The sequence below is a fragment of the Carcharodon carcharias genome, chromosome 2 (assembly GCF_017639515.1).
Source record: "Carcharodon carcharias isolate sCarCar2 chromosome 2, sCarCar2.pri, whole genome shotgun sequence".
Taxonomy (NCBI): Eukaryota; Metazoa; Chordata; class Chondrichthyes; order Lamniformes; family Lamnidae; genus Carcharodon; species Carcharodon carcharias.
The window spans coordinates 25,381,957-25,403,642 of NC_054468.1; the positions used below are offsets into that span (position 1 = coordinate 25,381,957).

A 21,686-nucleotide genomic window follows, 5' to 3' on the forward strand; every position below is an offset into this window, starting at 1 on the left:
AGATGAAGGCTGAAATAAGTCTTGGCAGTGTTTGGTTGAAATCTCCGTTTTTCTAAGTAAGCTTCCAGAGAATATAGATCTTCAGTGTTTTCTCAATGTCCTGAAGTCCTTTAGCCTGGAAAGCCAGGGCCAAGTCATTAGCATACGTGGAGTTTATGGGAGGGAGGTCAGAGAGCTGGTCTGAGGACTAATACATTGGGAGCTTGTTGTTGATTGTGTGTGGATGGCTGATTTGATCTCCGAACTGTTGGTTGCTGATCATGGAGTGATTAGTTGTAAGTTTGTAGGATTTGAGATTTTCAGCAACATGTCTGTGCACCACACTGTGTCACAGGTACAGGATAAGTTAACAAAGACAGTTCCCATCTTCAGGCCTTTCTGGAATCTGACCTCAATATGCAAGATCAGTTTCAGGGCAGTTGCAATGCGTACAAAAACCTGCCTGTTATTTGGGGTGGGGGGCATTGTTGGGGGCGGAGAGCCCCAACCAGGAAGCAGTCCATTTAGCAGGATGTTATTGAGAGTGGGTACTAGGGCTGTTGCTGCATGGGTTACTGGAGTGGCTTCCCTGGCTTGGCAACGGTCACCATCTTGGATTGGTGCCAGATGGTGTCTGTGCTGTGGTTTAATAAATAGCTTTGCTAGCTACTTCCTTTCCTGTTATCTGAAGCTCTCCAAGAATTCTGGGTAAATACCACCGACTACCAATCATCATCTCCTAACCAGATTATCCCAATCATAGGCGACTTGCGTAAAATGGAAGAAGCATATAAACAGCCATTTTATTTTACACAATTTGGGAGGTCTAATTCACAGACTAACACTCAGCTTAGATAGGTTGGCTATTATGGCCAAGATGTAGCTTTATAACATTTACTATGTTCATTAAGCCACACAAGACTGTAGGCTTGTATGCAGCTTTAAATGCAGCATGGATGCGAAAACAAGATATCTGATCCAGGCCAAGTGCTCCACAGTTATATGAACGTATTCCGCTCTATGGTGAAATGCCAAAGGAAGTTGCACTTTAAAATATCAACAGTTGAGTTATTCAAACATTATTGCATTTACTTTATTATAAAACAAGAAATTATGTAACTTTCTGTACTGATTTTTATTCAACTCTCATTGAATGTTAAAAATTACAAAAGGATAACACTCTGCTTCAGGCTTCCTCATACACCTCCGCAAATACAACACTGCTACTGCTGGTGGAAGAGACATACAAGGACCCTCATGAGAAATCTAACATAAAGGGAGGGGGGAGGGTTTGTTTTTACACAATCTACAAACAGGGAGTTTAGGGGATGATGAAGCCATAGCACTATAGAAGTCAATTTTTTTCATATACAAAAAAGCACACAGATTGACTGGAGTTGAATATTCATAATGAATATATGTGCATTCAAAAAAAAGCCAGGAATGATATTCCTCAACAGTTTGTTTCAGGCACAGGACAAAACTAAAATTACAGAAAAAAGGTTATGGACAGTTCACTAGTGTTTGCTCTTCTTGGATTTCTTGTGTGATCGATGTGGAGATCTGGATTGGGATCTAGATTTTTTGGAAGATTTTCTGGGTGTCCTAGAACGAGATCTTTTAGATCTTTTTGGCGTCCTTGAGCCGGAACGAGATCTACAAAGAATTGTAAAAAAAGTATCACTGTCAATTGAAAACACATTTTTGTCACAATTCAACTGGAATGAAAACTCAATTTAAAAAAAAAAGCATATTATACACAAAGGTTAACAAATAAGGTGTATGCATGAATTTGAGACAAACAAAAAGTTTCACAAAACTGCAGTAACTATCAATATAACTTGCATTTACATGGCATCTTTAATGCAGAAAATCAGCACAGAGCAGAACCAAACAATTGGTGTAAGACAAAGGAGGAAATGTTTGGATGTGACTAAAAACTTGGTCAAAGTGATGGGTCTTAAAAGAGGAGAAGGAACTAGGGAAGCAGGGTTACTTTTAATGCAGCAAGCTCAACAAGTTGAAGCTATTACAGGTATTGTGTCCAAAATCCAGCATTCACCAAGACTGTGCCAGATTTCAGATTTTCATGAATTTTAGATGTCCAATCTATACAGTGCATGAACCTAATGCAGACCCCGGAGCTAATCCCGAGATTCATTTCAAAAATGTTTGGATACTCAAATTAATTTATTGTTTTCTTTGTGGACAGTCATGGTTAAAGATACCCTCAAGATAACCTAATGCATGACAGCATGTCAATTGGCAGCCTTTTAGCATAGCTATTCCTGTTCAAGTCTGGGCAAGCACTTTCCAAGCCGACACAAACCAGTGTGCACTGGCTCAATCAGTGAAGTGCTCTACTACAGCTTTCGGAAACCGGATTTTGGGTATTATACCTGTATTACAATTAAAAATGAAAATCAAATATTATGTGGACAAACATCAGAGATGAGTGAACCACATAATGACAACATACTTTAAAAATAATATAAACACTTGAAGTAGACAGTATTAATGTTGTACAAAGCTTAAGTGGTCTGTTTATTGATCTGCAGTAGGTCAGAGTAGTTCACTGGAGAACACTTAAGATCAGGTCTAAGATCAAATCCCAGACTCAATATGTACATGAAACATTCCTGAGTTACCAGATCATGTTTTCCAGCCATACCAACCATGAAAGTTCCAGGTTCAATCCCTGGCATATATTTAAATGATCTCAGCTTGAGCATCAGTGTAGATGCTATGATTGGCCTTCCAGTGTAAATGCTATGATTGGCCTTCACAAGAACAAAATTATCTTCAGTCCCCTCCATTATCCCTGTTGAAAGCATGCACAGAGACAGGATCAGGCTCAGTTTATGCTGTATGAGTGGAATAGTCTGCTCACACTCACCATCAAGGTTCACTACAAGGCTGAGGTACCATAGGTGGAGCACCATGCAACCAAATTGCAGTAAAGAGTTAATGTCTTCAGGAGAGGAGGGAAGCAGGGATAAAGTAAGGCAACTGCAACGGTGTGGTGTTAAATACACAATCACAAAGAAAATAAATTAGCAAAAAAAGCCAGAAACTGCTGCATGCTTAATTAGAGCAACCTATTTACAGCCAAATTATGATCTTATTACACTTATTAAAAATCTGCTTCCTCCATGATCGTTTCTGTCTGCAGTTAGTTTATAATAGCTGAGCAAGTCAAAATCAATTAAATAGGGTCCCAAGATTATTAACACCAATGTCTTGAAGATTCATTTCCACAAATATTTTCTTTTCTTTTTTCCACGGAAATCAAATTGATGGCCTATCAGTTTATAGAATGAGCTGTGACCTGACTCAGCAAATTACGGGGAGGAGTACTCTTTATCTGTGATATCTAAGTGCTATAAAAAGGTAGAGAAAAAAGGGAATGCAGCTTTTATTCCAAGATTCAGCACTTTAATGAATATACACATAGAAAATACAAAGCACCACATAATTATGGGCTCCAACACATAACATACCTTTTGGACTTCTTATTTGTATCTCTAGGTGTGTCTTTATGGGCCGACCTGGTGTGGGGACTGTCTTTGGTACGTGATCTATCTGATCGTTCTGAACGCGGTGATGGCGACTTCACACGCCTGGCAATACGAGTTGGGCTGACAGATGCACTGTGTTTCCTTTTCCTATCAAAACATCACATTACACAATCAGAACTGGAATTACTTGCTTCAGCTTCAGCATTTCACATGCTTCTAAGTCACAGGACCACATCAAATAGCAGGAACCCTACATACAGATAGTAGAAATATATAAATTATCTAATATTAGGACTACTGCTTCAAATGAAGCTCATCTGAGCAGGCATGTGTCAGATATATTGCATCATTATAAATAATGAAAAGAAGCCCAGTGTCAAGAAGATATAATCATATGTTATTGGAAATTATTTTAAAATAGAGTTTAGTGATGTCTGTGTCTGTGTGTCTTAATTGGATTAAAGCCAGCCGGTCTAGAGGCTTTAATGTATAAAAAAGTAGGTTTGAAATGTTGATTAGGTAAATATGGGGGCAATCTGCATTTTTTAAACAAACTTGTATAGCTTGGATTCAAAGAGAGGGAGTGAAATATTACGCTTAACCAGGTGAAGCTCAAACAGTGTGTTGTGTATTTTTCCCAAGGATTACTAATAAAATGGGGATATTATGAAAAGGTCTTGTTATTAGAAGAGGTAAAGTTCAAAAGACATAGCAATACAATGAAAATTTGCATTCAAAGAGGAAAATATATATATAAAGGAAGAGAAGGCTGTTGGTAAAAAGGTGAGGGATGTTAAGATCTAAAACCTCCAGTTTTTAAGCCTCAAGCTGCTGTCTGCAAGAACCCAGAGCTGAAAGAAACTTTTGACTGTCCAGACTGTGCTTTGCCAGGTGTCTTTTAAATCTATGTTTTACTGTTGCCTTAACGGAGGTGTAACTAGGAGTCAGATTAATTAGATTTTTGTAGTTATTACAGTAGTAATTTTGTAGACATAAGTATGTGCTTACAATCTTTCTTGTATTAATAAATGTTTAATTTAGTTTTATAAAAACCTCTTGAGACTTGCTAGTCTTATTATTACTGAATTCAAAGCCTGCATCTCGAAACATACAAATTATAAAATTGGTTATGACAGTTGTTTAAAATTTCCCTCTGGGATTTAAACAGCTCAGCATTTATCATTGGCTGTGTCATAATAACTGCTTCTGTGGAACATACATGATCCACTATCATAACTACTCAAATTTCAAATATGTAATATGCATTCCTAGTATATGACAATGTAGCCTAATTTAATTGCATTGGAATAGCAATTTTTTCAACACAACTCATTTTCATTAATTAAGTAATTCACTACAAGATAATCCTCAATACGTAAAATACCTAGGGAAGCTACCACATTTAAGATCTTTCTTAACATCTTGTGACCTACCCCCCCGCCCCCCTAGTTGGGTGAAATATGGAACATAAATTTTTTTTCTAATTCTTTCACAGGGTGTGGATATTGCTGGCTAGGCCGGCATTTATTGTCCATTCCTAATTGTCCTTGAAATGGTGGTGGCGAGCAGCCTTTGAATGTCTCTGGGTTTGTTTGACCTGAAGAGGCAGTGATGTGACCTCCATGGATGATTAATGAACCCTACAGCACACTGTCAATTTTTAAGTCTATTAGTATTACTTATAGGAGATTGCAGCTCAGTGAATGGGGAAGCTCGTACCTAAAAGGTATTTGATAAATATTCAGATAGGGTTGCCTGAACATGAGGGATTCAGAAGAGGATGATAGGGAAAATATATAAAAGTTGCGAAACTTGTAATTGTTGATGTTCAAAGAGACTTGGACGTGCAGATCACAGAAAGTTAGCATGCAGGTACAGCAAGCAATTAGGAAGGCAAATGGCATGTTGATCTACACTACAAGGATATGTTTGACACGGCAGTAAACTGAATTTCAATAAAAGAGTTGAGGTTTTAAGACACACACACACACACAAAAAACACACACACCCACAGTCTCGCTCTTACAGCCACATGCTCACCATATCGTGTACTGTGCCTGCCCCAGGCTCCAGACCCACCAGCGCCCGGCTTCCCCGGCACCAGCCTCGCCATATCTTCGATTCCCTTTGACCAGCAGCCCTCAGCACTCTCATCAACACCAGTGTTCAAAGCTCCTCCAATCAGAGATAGCCTCTCTCCCTCATTTGCTGCTGATAGGCTCACTGTCCTGCATACAGAATCTTCCTTTGAAACTCACCTGTTTGACCAGAATTTTGAAAACTGGCTCTGGCGGCCACATTGAAGGGCTTTGTGGGTCACACATTAGACAAGCCTGATATACTTGCATTGAAGGCGGTACAGCAAAGGTTCACTAAATTGGTCCCTGGGATGAGGGTCCTTATGATGAGAGGCTGAGCAAACAGGGCCTATACTCTCTGGAGTTCAGAAGGAGGTGATCTCATTGAAACATACAAGATTCAGAAGGTGCTTGATGGGGCGGGCGCTAAGAGGTTGTTTCCGATGGTTGGGGAATCTAAAACATGGGGCATGGTCTCAGGATAAGGGGCCAATCATTTTCAACAAATTTGAGAAGAAATTTATTCACTCAAAAGGCTGTGAATCTTGAGCTCTCTACCCCAGAGGGTTGTGGGTGCTCCACTGTTGAATATATTTAAGGGCAAAACAGACAAGATTTTTGGTCCCTCATGGAATCAACAGGTATAGGATGGGGCAGGAAAGTGGAATTGAAGCCCAAGGTCAGCTCTGATCGTTTTGAATGGTAGAGCAGGCTAGATGTGCCATATGGTCTACTCTTGCTTCTATTTTTTGTGTTCTTGAGGTCTTAAAAGATTTACAAATTCTCTGTATTTGTTGACTTTTGGCTAATTATTTTTGTTATCATGTATTAATAAGCTATTATTTTTGTGAAGATGCCATTATTTTCCTCTGGGTTACTGACAGCTTTCCTAAATTTAGAACAGGGAGCCTGCAAGAGGCTATCAATATTTCTTGAGTGTACCCTGCCCTGCAGTGACATACCATGCCCCTCCATTTGTCAGTCTCCACATACAAACAGCAGCGTATCATTTCCGAAGAGTATTGCTAATTCTTTCCCCCTCCTCCATTGCCAAAAAAACTTGTATCTTTCCTGCTCCAGAAGAACATCCGAGAGGAAAAAAAACAAACATCCCCTACTACATATTTCAATTGCTTCAACATTTTGACGAACCTCTCAGAAATATTCATTACTGCTTTAACTCAAAATAATTAAGTACCTTTTAACATATATATTTGAGATGCAAAGTTTGTGTAACTGACAAGTGTTAGTCTTATTTATTGTTTGAAGATTATACTTTGTAGCTAGGAACATGAAACAGTAATTACAACTTGCAAAGCTAACTGAATTTGTGGTTTGTGGCTGACTCCACTAAGTGCAAGAATATCTCAAATATCCACATCAAAACCATCTTCTATAATTACACTTCACATCTTGTTTCATAAAACCCCCATAATTAAAAGGAATACAAAAGTTCACAGCAGTGGACCACCACGAATGTCTGAGACTGGAGAATGAGCAGTAAACATGGACTTGCCGGCACTATCCCCATTCCAAGAGCAAAAGGAAAAACAAATTAGAATGGGGTATATGCTATGCAAGCATAATTTAAGATGCTTGAAAACACAAGTTAGACACTAAAACAATACCTCTCTTTGCTGGAAGGAGACGAAGAGCTTTCTTTTTCTTTCCTATCTTTTATACGGTACTCTGACTTAATCACATCTTTCTCTTTGTCCTTTTTGTCACGCTCCCTTTCTCTTTCTAGTTCTTTCTCCTTCTCCTAAATGCAAGATAAAATACATCTGAAGTTCATGTCATAATAGTGAAGCAACCACCCAAATTACAAAGCAAATGGTTAAAATATACTTCCACCAGAGGAAAGCATTACACCAAACAACTTCTGGACTAACTTAGTTGAACATTTGCGATTAGGATATTAAAATATCAAACAGCTCATTTAAAAGTTTGAACAAGATCCCTAAGCAAGTATAGATTTCCCCAATTGTTCAGCAATTTTATCCAGCCAGCAACTAAGACAAATAGAAAAAGATCCCCACTCTATGCAGAGTTATTAGATCTCAGCTAGGACAATAGTAAGGATGCTCGTTAAGCAGAGTAGAAAAAAATGTCAGTCAGGGTTTCCTTCTCCTGATTGCTGTGAACTTTGATCCCAGGATACAGGTTTACAAAATCATAAAATAGTACAGCACAAGAGGTCATCATTCAGCCCACTGAGTCTGCGCAAGCTCTTCTGAAGACCAATCCAGTTAGTCCCACTCCTCCATTCTTTCCCCATATCCATGTAATTTTTCCTCCTTCAAATAATTATCCAAACCAAAAACATATTTTTTTTTCAAATAATTATCCAGTTCCCTTAAGGAGGCTTTTGCTGAATTTGTTTCCACCAAATATCAAGTGGTGCATTCCAAATCCTAACAACTTGTGAAAAAAAGTTCTCTCATGCTGCCTCTGGTTCTTTTGCCAATCACTTCCCATTATCAACCTCTAACCACTGGAAACTGTTTTTTATTTACTCTATCTAAACCCTTCATGACTATAACCGCATCTATCAAATCTCCTTTTAGCCTTCGTTGCTCTGAGGAGAAAAAATATCCACACAACTGTAATCCCTTGAATGATTCTAATAAAACTTTTCTATATCCTCTCCAAAGCTTTTGGGTCCTTCCTAAAAAGTGTGATGCCTGAATTGGGGACAATATTCCAGCTAGTGCTGAGCTAATGTTTACATAGATTTAACAAAACTTGCTGTCTTTTATAATCTATGTTCAATCCGTAAACTTCACACACTGTTTTGCTAACTTGTCCTGCCACCTTCAAAGATTTGTGCACAAGCACCACAGGTCTCTTTGTTCTTTGATCATTATCATGGTTGGCTCTCCACATTCTTCCTATCTAAATGCATCACTTCACACTATTCTATGTTGAATTTCATTTGCCACATGTCCAACCATTACACCAGCCTGTTTATGTCCTCCTGAACTCTTGCCATCTTCCTCACTATTTAGTACATTTCCAAGTTTCATGTCATAGGCAAACTTTGAAACCGTGCCCTGTATCCACCAAGTCATTAATGCGTATCAAAAATAGCACCGTTCCTTGTACTGAACAACAGTGCCTACTTATTTAGTGCCAGTAGCATGGTAAAGCTTCCCAAGTCACTTCACTTAGTGAAGCTCCATTCTATACTTCTCTCCACTGCAAAAAAACAGCCATTCACCACAAATCTGCCAATCTTGCCCCCATGCTGCTACTGTCCCATTTATCCCATGGACTTCAATTTTGCTAACAAGCCTAATATGTGGTACTATTTCAAAAATCTTTTGAAAGTCCACATACACATTTACTGCACTGACCTCATCCAGACTGTTGCCTCATCAAAATATTCAAATCAAGTTAGTCAAACATGATTTGCCCTTAACAAATCCGTGTTGGCTCTCCTTTATTAGCCTATGCTTGCCAAGTGGTTGCCAATTTTCTCCCACATTATTGTTTCTAACAGCTTCTGCACCATCAATGATAAACTGGGCTTGGCCTAAATAGCCAAGTGGTTATGGTACTGGGTTTGTAACCCCAAGATCAAGAGTTCAAATCTCACAATGGCAAACTATGAAACAATGTAACTTCATCTGAAACAGATGGAAATGGGTTTGTACTCGAAAGAGTTACAAAGTCAGCAGTTCTCCAATCCTCTGGCACAACACCTGCATCCAATGAGGATTGGAAAATAATGGTCAGAGCATCCACTATTGCTTGGCCTAAATAGCCAAGTGGTTATGGTACTGGGTTTGTAACCCTAAGATCAAGAGTTCAAATCTCACAATGGCAAACTATGAAACAATGTAACTTCATCTGAAACAGATGGAAACAGGTTTACTCAAAAGAGTATCAATGATAGACTGGGCTTGGCCTAAATAGCCAAGTGGTTATGGTACTGGGTTTGTAACCCCAAGATCAGGATCAATGATAGACTGACCAAATTGTAATTTGCAAGTTTATCCTGCTCCCGTTTTTTGCAACCCCCAGTCCTTTATGGACTTTGGGCAAAGTAATGCCCCAGATTAGCTGTGATCTCCTCATGATAAAATCAGCTGCAGACATTTGCCATTAATGCTCAGACATGATTAACAGCCAATTGAATGAGATATCAAGGCATATGTGGAATGTTAAATGGGATGGGGAGATTGGAGTGTACAATCATATGCAAACTGCTTCCAACAATGTTACTGTGTAACTGGTTAGATACACGTATAGGAAATTATGTGCAACAATTCTTTCTCCCCTCCACCTCAATGTACATGGTTGAGATTGGGTATTTCACATACTGCTGGGAGTAGGGGAACGGATAGGTGGATGGGCAAAGGGGAGCAGCGATGTGTCAAAGCATGCTGTCTGACGCACAAAATTCCATTATGCTATGCCAACTGAGGTTTTGTTGAATGCAAAACCAAACTAAGCCAAGGCTATAAACAAGCTGATAGTAATTGTTATTTTATGGGCTACTGGGCAGAAATGGATTACATTTTCACTGTGTGCAAGAGCTAGTTCGTATATTTCAAATACTTTCCAGATATTAAAAGATAACAAATAAATCTGCAAATGAAATGATCCTTATAGATGCTAGGATATCGGCAAACTGGCAACCTCATGGTCTACAATTATAATTACACTCATTAGTTTAATAACAGTCTTATGAGCAAGACAAATCAAACTCAATCAAGTAAAGCAATAAGGAACAGAATCTATTTAATGCAAGTTAATGAGGATTTGCTGCACTCACCCTCTGAAGTAGTTTGTCCCTATAATGTTCCACTTGCTCTTGCATGGTCTGACCTGCCTTTTTAGGCCTTTTCCCAGATTCTAACTCATCCTGGAACTTCATTACCTTAAGCTAAAAAAACATTGTTTATTTTCACACACAAGTATATTGACAAAAGCAACCCAAGATTATCTTGCCAAAAAGTAGAATTTAACAGAATATTTGTACCTCTATTTCCCGAAGCTTCGCTCGCTTTTCTTCAGACATTTCTGAATACTTAAGAATGGGCTTGGATTCCATTGTTTCTTCTTTAACTGGGTTAGAAAAATAAAGCAGCTCCTCTGACCTGGGCATTTGATCATCAATATCATCATCTTCATCATCGCTTTCCTTTAATGTACTGTCCCTGTTAATTGCAAACAATGCACTCTCATTTTAATAGTAGTTCAAATAATTCTTGAGTCACTGCACTATACATTTCAATAAGGCCACAAGGAATTACTCATTCACAAAGTCCTGTTGCTTATAAAACTGGTGTTGAAGTAAATCAATTATGAATGACTAACATGTTGTAATAAGTCATTCAAACATTTGCAATTTGACTACTGCAATTGACTAGTAAATCCACTCCATTTTTCTCTTATTTCAGGTGTGCATGTCTTTCTGAGAGAGCAGAGGACAAAGCTGACAAATTTTAGTCACAGATATTCACAATTTCATGTCTCATTAGTCATAATTGGGGTTTACATGGTTCAAAAAAACATAACGGCGAGTATTAGAGAATCATCTGTTTATGTATTTTTCCCTTGGTTTGATGGTACAGGCTAAATAAAAGCATAAATATCTTCAGCAGAAATATAATAGTACACAATACTGTAATGCCTTGTTTGTTTCAATAATGATTTTTTCATGAATTCATTCATGATTTAATCATTTCCTAATCTCTGAAATAAAACTTTACTGTCCCTGGTTATGCATCCTGCATTATTATAGCAAGTCAGAATATCAACATACACTGGTTGTTCATCTTCTTCTGATTCAGTTGGTTGGTCAAAAAGCTCCCATTTTGAAGTTGTAACAGCTGCAAGAAAAGTATGCTATATTACTCAATGTAATTGCTACCAATAAACTCATTTTATTAACCTATTAGAATTTAATATGCAGCAAAAACATCTGGCAAAAGTATTAGATTATCAGAAAATTTGTTGAAAATTACATTGAATTATAGAATTTCAAATACTTGGGTGTAAAATCAGTTTGTCTGATAATAGTTAGTCATGTCAAAGCCAAACTAGGTAAAAGTTCAGCATTATAATTTTGGTCAGACGATTATAATATGGCTTAATTTAATATAAAACGTGCACCAAGATGTAAACTTAGTTAACACCTAATGGCGTATTTGCAACTTACCCTGTGATTCTAATTCTGCTTCATCGACAGCTTCCCATTTTGACGGAGCAACTTTAAAAACGGACTGAAACTTCTTGGGGTCTTCAGGGCCATCAACTGACAGAGATCAAGCGGGGACAGCGGACGATGAGGGGCAGGGGTAGGGTTGGGGGGAGACAAGGGGAGAGAGCGGGAGTTAATTTGATCACCAAATCCCAATATTAGATCAAACATTTTTAAAATTAGCATACACTACTGTCACTTTTTCCTCTAGATGTCAAGATACCTCAGAGTTCACTTCACTGGATGAATTGAAACTGATGTAAGTATTTTTTTTCATTCATTCATGGGATGTGGGCATCGCTGGCTAGGCCAGCATTTGTTGCCCATTCCTAATTGCCCTTGTTCAGAGGGCAGTTAAGAGTCAGCCACATGGCTGTGGGTCTGGAGTCACATGTAGGCTCGGCCAGGTAAGGACAGCAGGTTTCCTTCCCTAAAGGACATTAGTGAACCAGATGGGTTTTTACAACAATCAACAATGATGTCATGGTCAGCATTAGAATTTTATTTCCAGATTTTTATTGAATTCAAATTCCATCATTTTCCACGGCAGGATCTGAACCAGAGTCCCCAGAGCATTACCCTGGGTCTCTGAATTATTAATCTAACGACAATACCACTACGCCATCGTCACCTTATTTAAGTCAAGAAATAAAGGTGTTTGTCAATCATTCTTCCAAATCTAAGGGAAAATAGCCTGCTTAATATTTGTGAAAGAATTTATATTAGTACACAGCCTATATAAATATTTGGAGAAAACTTGCAGGGATATAGGCAAAGAGGAGTGGAGCTGAATTAACTGCCCGTTGAAAGAGCTGATGCATACTCAATTGGCTAAATGGATTCCTTCTGTGCTTTTTTCTCTGAATTGAAACTTTACGAGGTACCAGACTTCAAGGTGACAGGCAATATGGCGAAATAGGCAGAAGCATGGCAAATGGAGTTCACCTCAGAGAAGTATGAAGAGATGCACTCTGGGAGGGCTAATATGGAAAGATATATGCTATAAATGACATGATTTTGAGAAGTGTAGATAAGCATAAAGGCACCTTGGTGTCCATATACACACATTCTTAAAGGTTACAGGCTAGTTGATAGGATGGTTAAAAAACATATAGGTTATTTGGGTTTATAAATGGTTAGGCTAATGTATTGGACAATTCACACTTCAGGAAAGATGTAAAAGTCTTAGAAAGAGTACAGAAGTGGTTTATCAGGATGTTACCATGAATAGGGGTCTTTAATTATGAGAGGTTGGAACAGTTAGGATTGCTTTCCTGGGAGAAAAGGAGGTTAAAAAATGACCTCAGAGATTTTTAAGATGATGACATTTTGATAATGGGAATAGTTTTTCTCTCTATTCAAATAAGTGGGTCAATAAACAGAGCTCAGATTTAAAATCATTGGCAAAACATCCAGAAGGGAGATCAGGAGTTTTCAGAGGGTTTCCAGAATTTAGGATGCTCTGCCTGCAAAGGTGATGGAAGTGGATTCTCTTTAATAATTTTGAGGGGAAGTTGGAAAGGTACTTAAGGATGAGTCACCAACAAAAAGCAGAAATGTATAACCAAACATGACTGCTCTTTCAAAGAACATGCACAGGCATGCGCTCTAAGTTTCTATGATTCCTTGGAGGAGGTCATGTCTAGTTGGTGCTTCTTCACAATGGTCTGGCCAAGATCCTGGAATCACAGACAAAACCAATCTGTTCCCAATGAAACTTCTGTGCCCTCATCCCCTCCCATTTCACAAGTACTTTATATATCCCATATTGGTATAAATTGCTTTTAAAGTACAAGGTAACAGAATTGGATTGTATCAACTGTTTCACCCTATGTGAATCAAGCAGCACAAGAGATCAAAACCACTTACTGGGAACACCATCAAGGTCATCATCTAGCACCTTCATAGGGACACCATCAAGATCATCTAGACCAGTGCCTAGATCAATTGGAACTCCATCTACATCCTCCAATGGGGCACCATCAAGTTCGTCCTCAACAGGTGCTCCATCTAGTTCTTCAGACTCTGGCTACCAAACATATAATCCACATTATTACCATTACTACATCAGTCATCACACATCAGAATTGTACCAGTAGATTGCACAATACTTAAAAATTAAGCCAAGGTGGGGGGCAGGGTGGTGGTTGGACAGGGTGGCAGGGTTGGATAGGGAGTCACAGGGGTCATTCAGGTGATACAATCAGTGTGAATGATTGGAGGGTAAGTTGTATCGTTACCCAAGAATTAGAGTAGGATTTTTCTAACATTTCTTGGGTAACTACCCATGTAATTATGTCAGAACCAAAGTATCCAATTCTAACTCAGAGTTTGAGACTTCTCACAAGGGCCTGGGGAGCAGGGGAATTGCCCATCGGAAGTTCAAACTTGCTGAGCAATTCCCACAGCGTCATTGCATTGGGACTTCGGAGGGGTCCCATCGTGTAACTTTGGGGGTGGGGGACATCTGGTCTCCAGCTACCCAGGGACCAGAAGATCTGAGCCAAATCATTTTGATGCAAAATTTCATTTAAAGTTAAAATTCCAAGATTAACAAGAAAGTCTCGGAAGAGGCAAGACTCGAGAAGGGAAATCCGGTTGAGATACTTTCTGATGGTATGTGTAAATTGTTTGACTTAAGGTGTCTTTCTTTGCTAAAATCGTAGGATTTTTAGGAGCAAAGAATGGAGATGAACAGTAAAGAATGCCACCAAAAAGACTTTGAAAAAAATTCAATGGGTGATAGTGAAGTCCAATGTGAGTTTAGACCACAAGAATAACTTACATTTACGTAGCACTTTGTTGCTTCCTCAGACTGTCATAAAAGTGCCACAGCCAATGAATTACCTCTGAGGTGAAGTTACTATTGCTATGTATGGGCACTTGCCAAACAAGTACTGGTGACTAAAATTCCAAAATCACGAAATTAATATAAATACAACAATCATCTGATGAGTTACTCTCATATTTATTAAACCAGTTTGAACCAGAGTTGCATATCTAAAACTTACAAAGTGTAAAAGTAAAGAGACTTAGTCCTTTTGACCTGCCTGGGAGTGTTCTAATATCAGTAGATTTCTCTATACAGAGCTATATGATTAGTGGATCAGCAAGAAAGAAACAACCTAACCTGGGCAAAAAATGTATTAAACGAAAACTCAAAAGTAAAACAATGTAAATAGCATGAAAATTAAACTGGCCCGCACTTTGCTGCAAAAACAAATGCAAGGCCATCAGCACTCGCCATTACTACAGGTAAATCTGACAGCAACTTCTGGATTTCAGCGTTCAAATGTGCAAATGCCAGAAGTTGCTGTCAGAGATACACTGCAACTCCACCAGGTAGACTTCTGAAGTCCTCACTAAATAGACTTGGCACTGAAATCACTGTATTGAGGCAAACTTAGTTTGCCAAAGCAAAAATGCCACACTAACGACAACTGAAAAAGTTCAGGCCCACACATTCAGCAGTAAATAAATTTTTAAATGGGGTTAAAAGTGAACAACTTTGCTTGCCTTGCAAAATTAATTTCATATGTGTGGAGTCTCATTCCTTAAGAAAATTAAAATTTTTTTAAATCTTGTTTTTTTTTACTTTTTCTGTCTCTCTTAACACCAACTGTATTTCCCATCCTTTAGTTTGCTTCCTGATGATTTAAATGTCATTTCTATTTACATTTTTCGCTTTGTGGTTTAAAAAGTCTCCATATCTCCAAGAATACTTCAGATTGGTTGAAAAACCTCTCTGCTGCTTTCCCTGTTCAAACACCACAGATTTCCTGGCGATGACACTGCACTGAAACAGGTGCCAGGGTGATGGAAATCCCAGCTGACAAGTCCCCAGCAAGTCTATGGGAGGTGAACAGAAAGAGCTGCTCCTTCACCACAGAGCAAAATCCTAGCCACTGCTTTCAATAAAGTAACCAAAATTATCAGCTATGAGTTTTTTTGCATTTAAATTGAAATGTCGCCTGTATCTTTTGGTTATCTATTGCAATGTTCAATAATATAGCCTATTCCCAAAAACTACCCAAAATAGGATATGTATTGTTACTCAGCAATCAGACATTCAGTAAATATAAAAAAATGTTGGAAAATGATCAGTGTAGATTGGTGTATCATAGAATCACAATTCAACACTTCAGAGATTGCTTAAATGCAAAGTGTTCCCTGATCTACACACTTGTCTCCAATGCATAACCACAAAATATGTAACCCACTCTTTCTCACAATGCTGGCTGTGATGTATTGGCAGAAATCATTACTAAGTGCACATATATTTTCCCAGTGTACATATATTTTCCTAGAACTCCTGCAAATTAAGATTGATAACTTCAGAGATATAAAACATTGCGCGTCAATGAATAAATTCATACCCGACACTTGTTTTAGTGTCAAACACAAATCAGAATTTACATGTGGTCATTTTATCTTTTAGGTCATTCCAGCCATAAAGATCAGGCATAAATTAAACTCTCACTTCGCTAGCAAGTATAAAAACAAAATACTTGGGTTAATTTCTAGAGATAGAATTAAAAGCAGAGAAGTTATGTTAAACTTGTATAGAAACTTTGTTAGATCATACTTGGAATAATGTGAACAGTTCTGGTCCCCATGTTATACAAAGAATATAGAGGTACTGGAGAAGGTCCAAAGAAGATGTACTAGAATGATAACAGCACTGAGAGATTATACCCAAAGACTGAACAGCTGGGGCTCCTTTCTCTAGAAAAGAAGACTGAGCAGGTGACCTTATAGATGTCTTCAATATTATAAAAGGGTAGACACAGAAGTTGTTTCCACTTGAAGGCAAGGCCAGAGCAGAGGGCCATAAATGTCATATAGACCCGACTAATTCGAATAGGGAATCAGGTGAAATTTCTTCATCCAGAGAGTGATTAAAATGTGGAATAGTTACCAAAGGGAGTAGTTGAGGAGACTAGCATAGATGCATTCAAGGAAAAGCTAAGTAATCACATGAGAGAGAAAGCAGCAGAAGGATATGCTAATGGGGTCAAATGAGAGGTGGAGGAAAGCTTGTGTGGAGGCTGTGCTGTCAATATTTTGTAATAACAAACAAGGCCAGAAAAGTGGGGGCCAAGTGAATGAGCTTTGGCAATTAAAAATTCCAAAAATATAGTTGTGAAATACAACAGTCACCAGCACATAAAATCCTGTTCTAAAAGCGCAAGCATAGATAAAATGCATGGATTGCCATGTAGTTAGCTACCTGTCGCTTAGAAACTTCTTTGATCTCTTCAACATCCACAAGTCCAAGGTAGATATTCTAGAGATTAATGAGGAATGGTGTCAACAGAAATGGTAAATTCAAAAAAGAACAATTAACATTTTAATACAAGCACTGTTCATGAACAAACTAGAGTAATGAAAGTAACTTTACAAAAAGATTGCATTTAGCATTCATAAATACCTGGGGTTTGCAGACTTCTTTACTTTCTTCCTCAAGATCTACAAGTCCAAGAAAGATATTTTGGAGTTTAATGAGGAATGGGTCAGGGTAAACTGTCCAATCTTCCCATGCTCTAAAGCAACCCATCACTCTTTGCTGCAAAACAAATTGGAATACTTCAACATATTACTATCAATTAGAGCATCTAAAAGACTTTTCGGTAGCTAGCTGAGTAAAATGCTGATTATGAAGGATAAAACTTACACTTGTAAGATTATCAGTCTTTCTGCATCGTGTTACTAGGACAAAAACTTAAATACTATTTCCTGCATTTACACCTGCCCTACTATCTCCAAACGTGTATTTATTTCTCTTCCTACCATCCAAAGTGATTTGGACTTCCACTTTTATTTCTATTTACATTTTCTCAATAATTCAATTTTCTTGTTCACTATCTGCCACCTTGTCCTTTTTACCTTCATTTTCATTCAATCTGCATCTTTTCATTCCCTTTGTTTCTTTTTTTCTCTCTCCTTTCAATGTCAACTTGTTTCTTTTTATTTCACTGCCTTCTCCATTACAATGTTAATTTCCTCAGTGTTATTTGCAAATAAGCTTTGGCTGATTCCTAATGCATTCAGAAGGTCCTTATGATCATTTGTTTCCCCAAGTTGAATTATTGTGGTGAGGTACAGTGTTGTGAGTACTAATTTTCTACATCCTCTTCAAGTAGCCTTTATTCATGTCTAAGCCTAGACAGGGATCGCCAGAAGCCGTAGCCCATTTAATCATGCGGCCCATAATAATTGTGCAAAATCCTTCCATAACCCTACATTCACACAGCCTTACTCTGTTGAATGGGCCACTGACTTGCAAGCAGAAATAGGAATCATGGTTGCTTTCCCCTCACTAACCCAAGGGTGCAGAAGCATATTGTATGGTCCCTATTGCAGACCTGGTTGACATTTTCTAATTTAGCACAGGCCAAGATCAAACCCAACGCTAACCAGGTGGGTAGGATTGCAAATCATTAGATAAACTTAATCAGCCATCCAGGAGGGCCTTGCAATTATTGTTTAGCTACTTAATCTTGGATCCAAGTCCCTAAATACATCAGGAAATGACAGATGTAAAAAAAATAGCATGGATATCGGATCAGTGTCCTTCCTTACAATTTAACAGCTCTTGGCACAGCCTACAGAATTGAATCCAAAAATTGTGCAATTATTGAAAGGGCTCGAGAAAGCAACCTTAAAATTTTATGATCAAGGCCAAGTTATTAGAAATTTTTACTAGGAAGCTGAAAATTAAGTTGAAATGTTTAACATAAGAAGTTTACAAACAGTTAAACCACTCACACAATTAACTGTTGAGAAATTAGGTAAATAAAAAGGATCCAAAAGGGGAACCAGAGCAGCAACAAAAGCTATTTGGCAGGTTAAGTACTTTATGTAACCTAATCATTCATGACATTTCAAAATGACTATGACCAAAAAAGCAAATGGCTTTGAGAAATAATTACCTTGAAATTCTCAGACTGTAAGTGACCTTGTATTGACTTGTAGGTTGCATTAAGATTTGCAAATATCTGGCACAACTTAGATTCAAAACTGCAAAAGAAGCATAAATAATAACTTGTAGAAAAACAAACTAAACATCCATGAAATATGCTTAATATGAAATGTTTAACATTATTTGTACATCAACGTATTTGTATGGCACCTTTAACAGGATAAAATGTCGCAGGCACATCACAGGACCTTTATGAACCAAAATTGCTCACAAACCATATAAAGCAGCAATAGGGCAGACGGCCAAAAGCTTGGTCAAAGACGTAGGATATAAGGAGCATCTTAAAGGAGGAAAGAGAGACAGAGGTGGAGAAACAGATGTCTAGGGAGGGAATTCCAGAGTTTAGTGCCTGGGCAGCTGAAGGTATGGCCACCAATGGTGGAGCAAATAAGATCAGGGATGCTCATGAGGCCAGAATTAGATGAACGTAGATATCTTAGGGTTGTGGGGCTGACGGAGATTACAAGGATGGGGAGGGGCAAGGCGAGGTGACAAGGAGGATGAGAATTTTAAAATCGAGGCTGGGCTTGATCAGGAACCAATGTAGGTCAGTGAATATAGGTTGATGGGTGAAGTAAATAAGGAAAGGCTGCAGAGTTTTGGATGACTTCAAATTTACAGAGGGTACTAAATGGGAGGCAAGCTGGGAGTGCATTGTTATGCCTATCTATTCCGAAGTTGAGACATTTCAGCAGCATATGAGTTGAGTCAGTGGGAAGTTAGGTGAGGTTAGAGGTGGAAATAGGCTGCCTTAGTGATGGCACAAAAGTATGGTTGGAATCTCATCTCAGGATCAAATGTGACACCAAAGTTGCAAATAGTCTAGTTCAGCCCAGACAGCTGTCAGGGGCAGGGTTGGTATCAGTAGCTAGGCAACAGGGTTTGCGGCTGGGACGAAGCAATGGCTTTGGTCTTTGTAATGTTCAGTTGAAAGTAATTTCTGCTCATCCTGCAAGGGATATCCAATAAGCAGTTTAATAATATGCAACAATGCAGGAGTTGATGGTGGTTTTGAGGTAGAGCTGGGTGTTGTCAGGATACATGTGAAAACTAACGGTGTGTTTTCGGATTACATCACTGAAGCTAGATGAGAAATAGAAGGGGACCAAGGATAGATCCTTGAAGAAACAAATGTGTAGACATACCATGAGGTGCAGTTAAATTCAATACCTTGGCAGGAATTCTGACCAACGATTTTAAAATCCTTCAACTGCTCAAATTCCCATCTTAAAAGGTCTCCCTAGCACCATAAATTTGTATTTTGAAGAATATGCCTCACACATCAAAAACAATAATACATTTTGGAGCCTGTGCAAAAGTTTGTTTTGCACTAAGCACTCTTGGCTTGAGAACAATTTTTGATGTATTTACAAGTGTAATGTGAAACAATTTGAGGTGTTCCATTTTTAATCATTCAATATTCTCATAGAATCTCTGCCTGTACTATGTGAACACAAGGGCTTTAAAAAGTGCAAACATAAAATCACATTAAAAATTATGCAAAAAGGAAATTAAGCCTGCACAATGCATAAATGCAGGTCCAATCATTAAACTGCATAAACAAAATGTGATGCTGACACTAATGCCGTAATAATACATGCACATACCTGAAAAAATTGATCAGTCTTAAACAATTTCCTGTGAAATTTCAATTTTTTTTGCTACTGTAGATAAATTACAAAATTTTCCCCAATCCATTGACAGTTGACCAGTTACACACGTTGTTATGCCCTCTTCTCCTCCAAGACCTTGCTTAGTATTATCTTAAATGTTATCACAAAATTTTGGCTAAACATGTTTGATGCCTATGAAAAAGCTTTCCCTTGATACTCAAATGTCAACAGAACTGCAGATTTGACTGCTGCAACTAAACTTCCTGCAAGTTGAGCACAAGATACACAATATCTATTCAATAGACAAACCTGGCCTAACAATGCAAGTAGTGACAGATCTAACTATTGGATAAATAGTGTACACCCAAAGTTAAAAACCTGAACAAGACTAAAGGGCAATTTAATCCCTTGCAGGGTGAGCAGAAATTACTTCCAACTAAACTTTACAAAGACCAAAGCCATTGCTTTGTCCCCACCACAAACCCTGTTGCCTAGCTACTGATTCCAACCCTGCCCCTGACAGCTGTCTGGGCTGAACTTGCAGCCTTGGTGTCACATTTGATCCTGAGGTGAGCTTCCAACCACATTTTTGTGCCACCACTAAGGCCGCCTATTTCCACCTCTAACCTCACTTAACTTCCCACTGACTCAACTCATATGCTGCTGAAATGTCTCATCTTCGGAATAGATAGGCATAACAATGCACTCCTAGCTTGCCTCCCATTTTGTACCCTCCGTAAATTTGAAGTCATCCAAAACTCTGCAGCCTTTCCTTATTTGTACCAAATCCAATTCACCCATCAACCTATACTCACAGACAATCTAAATGGAAGCCCAGAAGGATTGTGCAACTGGTATTTATACCAATATTTTCATCTACGGATTACCAGAAAATACTCTCACATGGGCGAACTCCCTAATATTCCCTGCCTGCCAAATTTTTACCCAATTTCAAAAGTATTCTAAAACATCCTCTTTTTGAATTATACTTTTGGTAGCTTCTTTTCTGTCTTTTCCCCCCGCTTGACATCCACTTTCCATATTGTGTGTGTGAACAGTATAGAAATGCAAGATGTCATTACAATACTTTGAAGAGGGCAAATCATGACAATATATCCGAGAAATATAATTTCCCATTTAATTATTCACTAAGACAGAAAATTGATAATTGGACAAAACATAAAATTGAGAAAGCATGAATACTTACAATTTTCTGTAGTACGAGGCATTTGCAACTTTAGCAGAAGAATTATACAATACATCTGACACCAAGTAAAGCCTGGCAATCTGGAATAAAAATGTGAT

General features: G+C 38.2%; 1 protein-coding gene across 6 annotated transcripts in view; it reads right to left on the reverse strand.

Moving 5' to 3' along the window:
• Positions 1–1,095: 1,095 nt before the first annotated feature.
• Positions 1,096–21,686, reverse strand: part of LOC121269845 (U2 snRNP-associated SURP domain containing) — a 70,587-nt gene continuing 49,996 nt past the window's right edge. For all 6 annotated transcript variants that reach the window (XM_041174903.1, XM_041174881.1, XM_041174889.1 and 3 more), the window contains 12 exons: positions 21,589–21,668; positions 18,719–18,806; positions 17,218–17,352; positions 17,017–17,073; positions 13,656–13,815; positions 11,745–11,840; positions 11,349–11,415; positions 10,563–10,740; positions 10,356–10,466; positions 7,204–7,337; positions 3,480–3,644; positions 1,096–1,635 (listed from right to left, as the gene is read on the reverse strand). In XM_041174903.1, the coding sequence (XP_041030837.1) occupies positions 1,497–1,635; positions 3,480–3,644; positions 7,204–7,337; positions 10,356–10,466; positions 10,563–10,740; positions 11,349–11,415; positions 11,745–11,840; positions 13,656–13,815; positions 17,017–17,073; positions 17,218–17,352; positions 18,719–18,806; positions 21,589–21,668 (1,410 nt within the window). In that variant the 3' untranslated portion in view covers positions 1,096–1,496. The remainder of the gene's footprint in view (positions 1,636–3,479; positions 3,645–7,203; positions 7,338–10,355; positions 10,467–10,562; positions 10,741–11,348; positions 11,416–11,744; positions 11,841–13,655; positions 13,816–17,016; positions 17,074–17,217; positions 17,353–18,718; positions 18,807–21,588; positions 21,669–21,686) is intronic.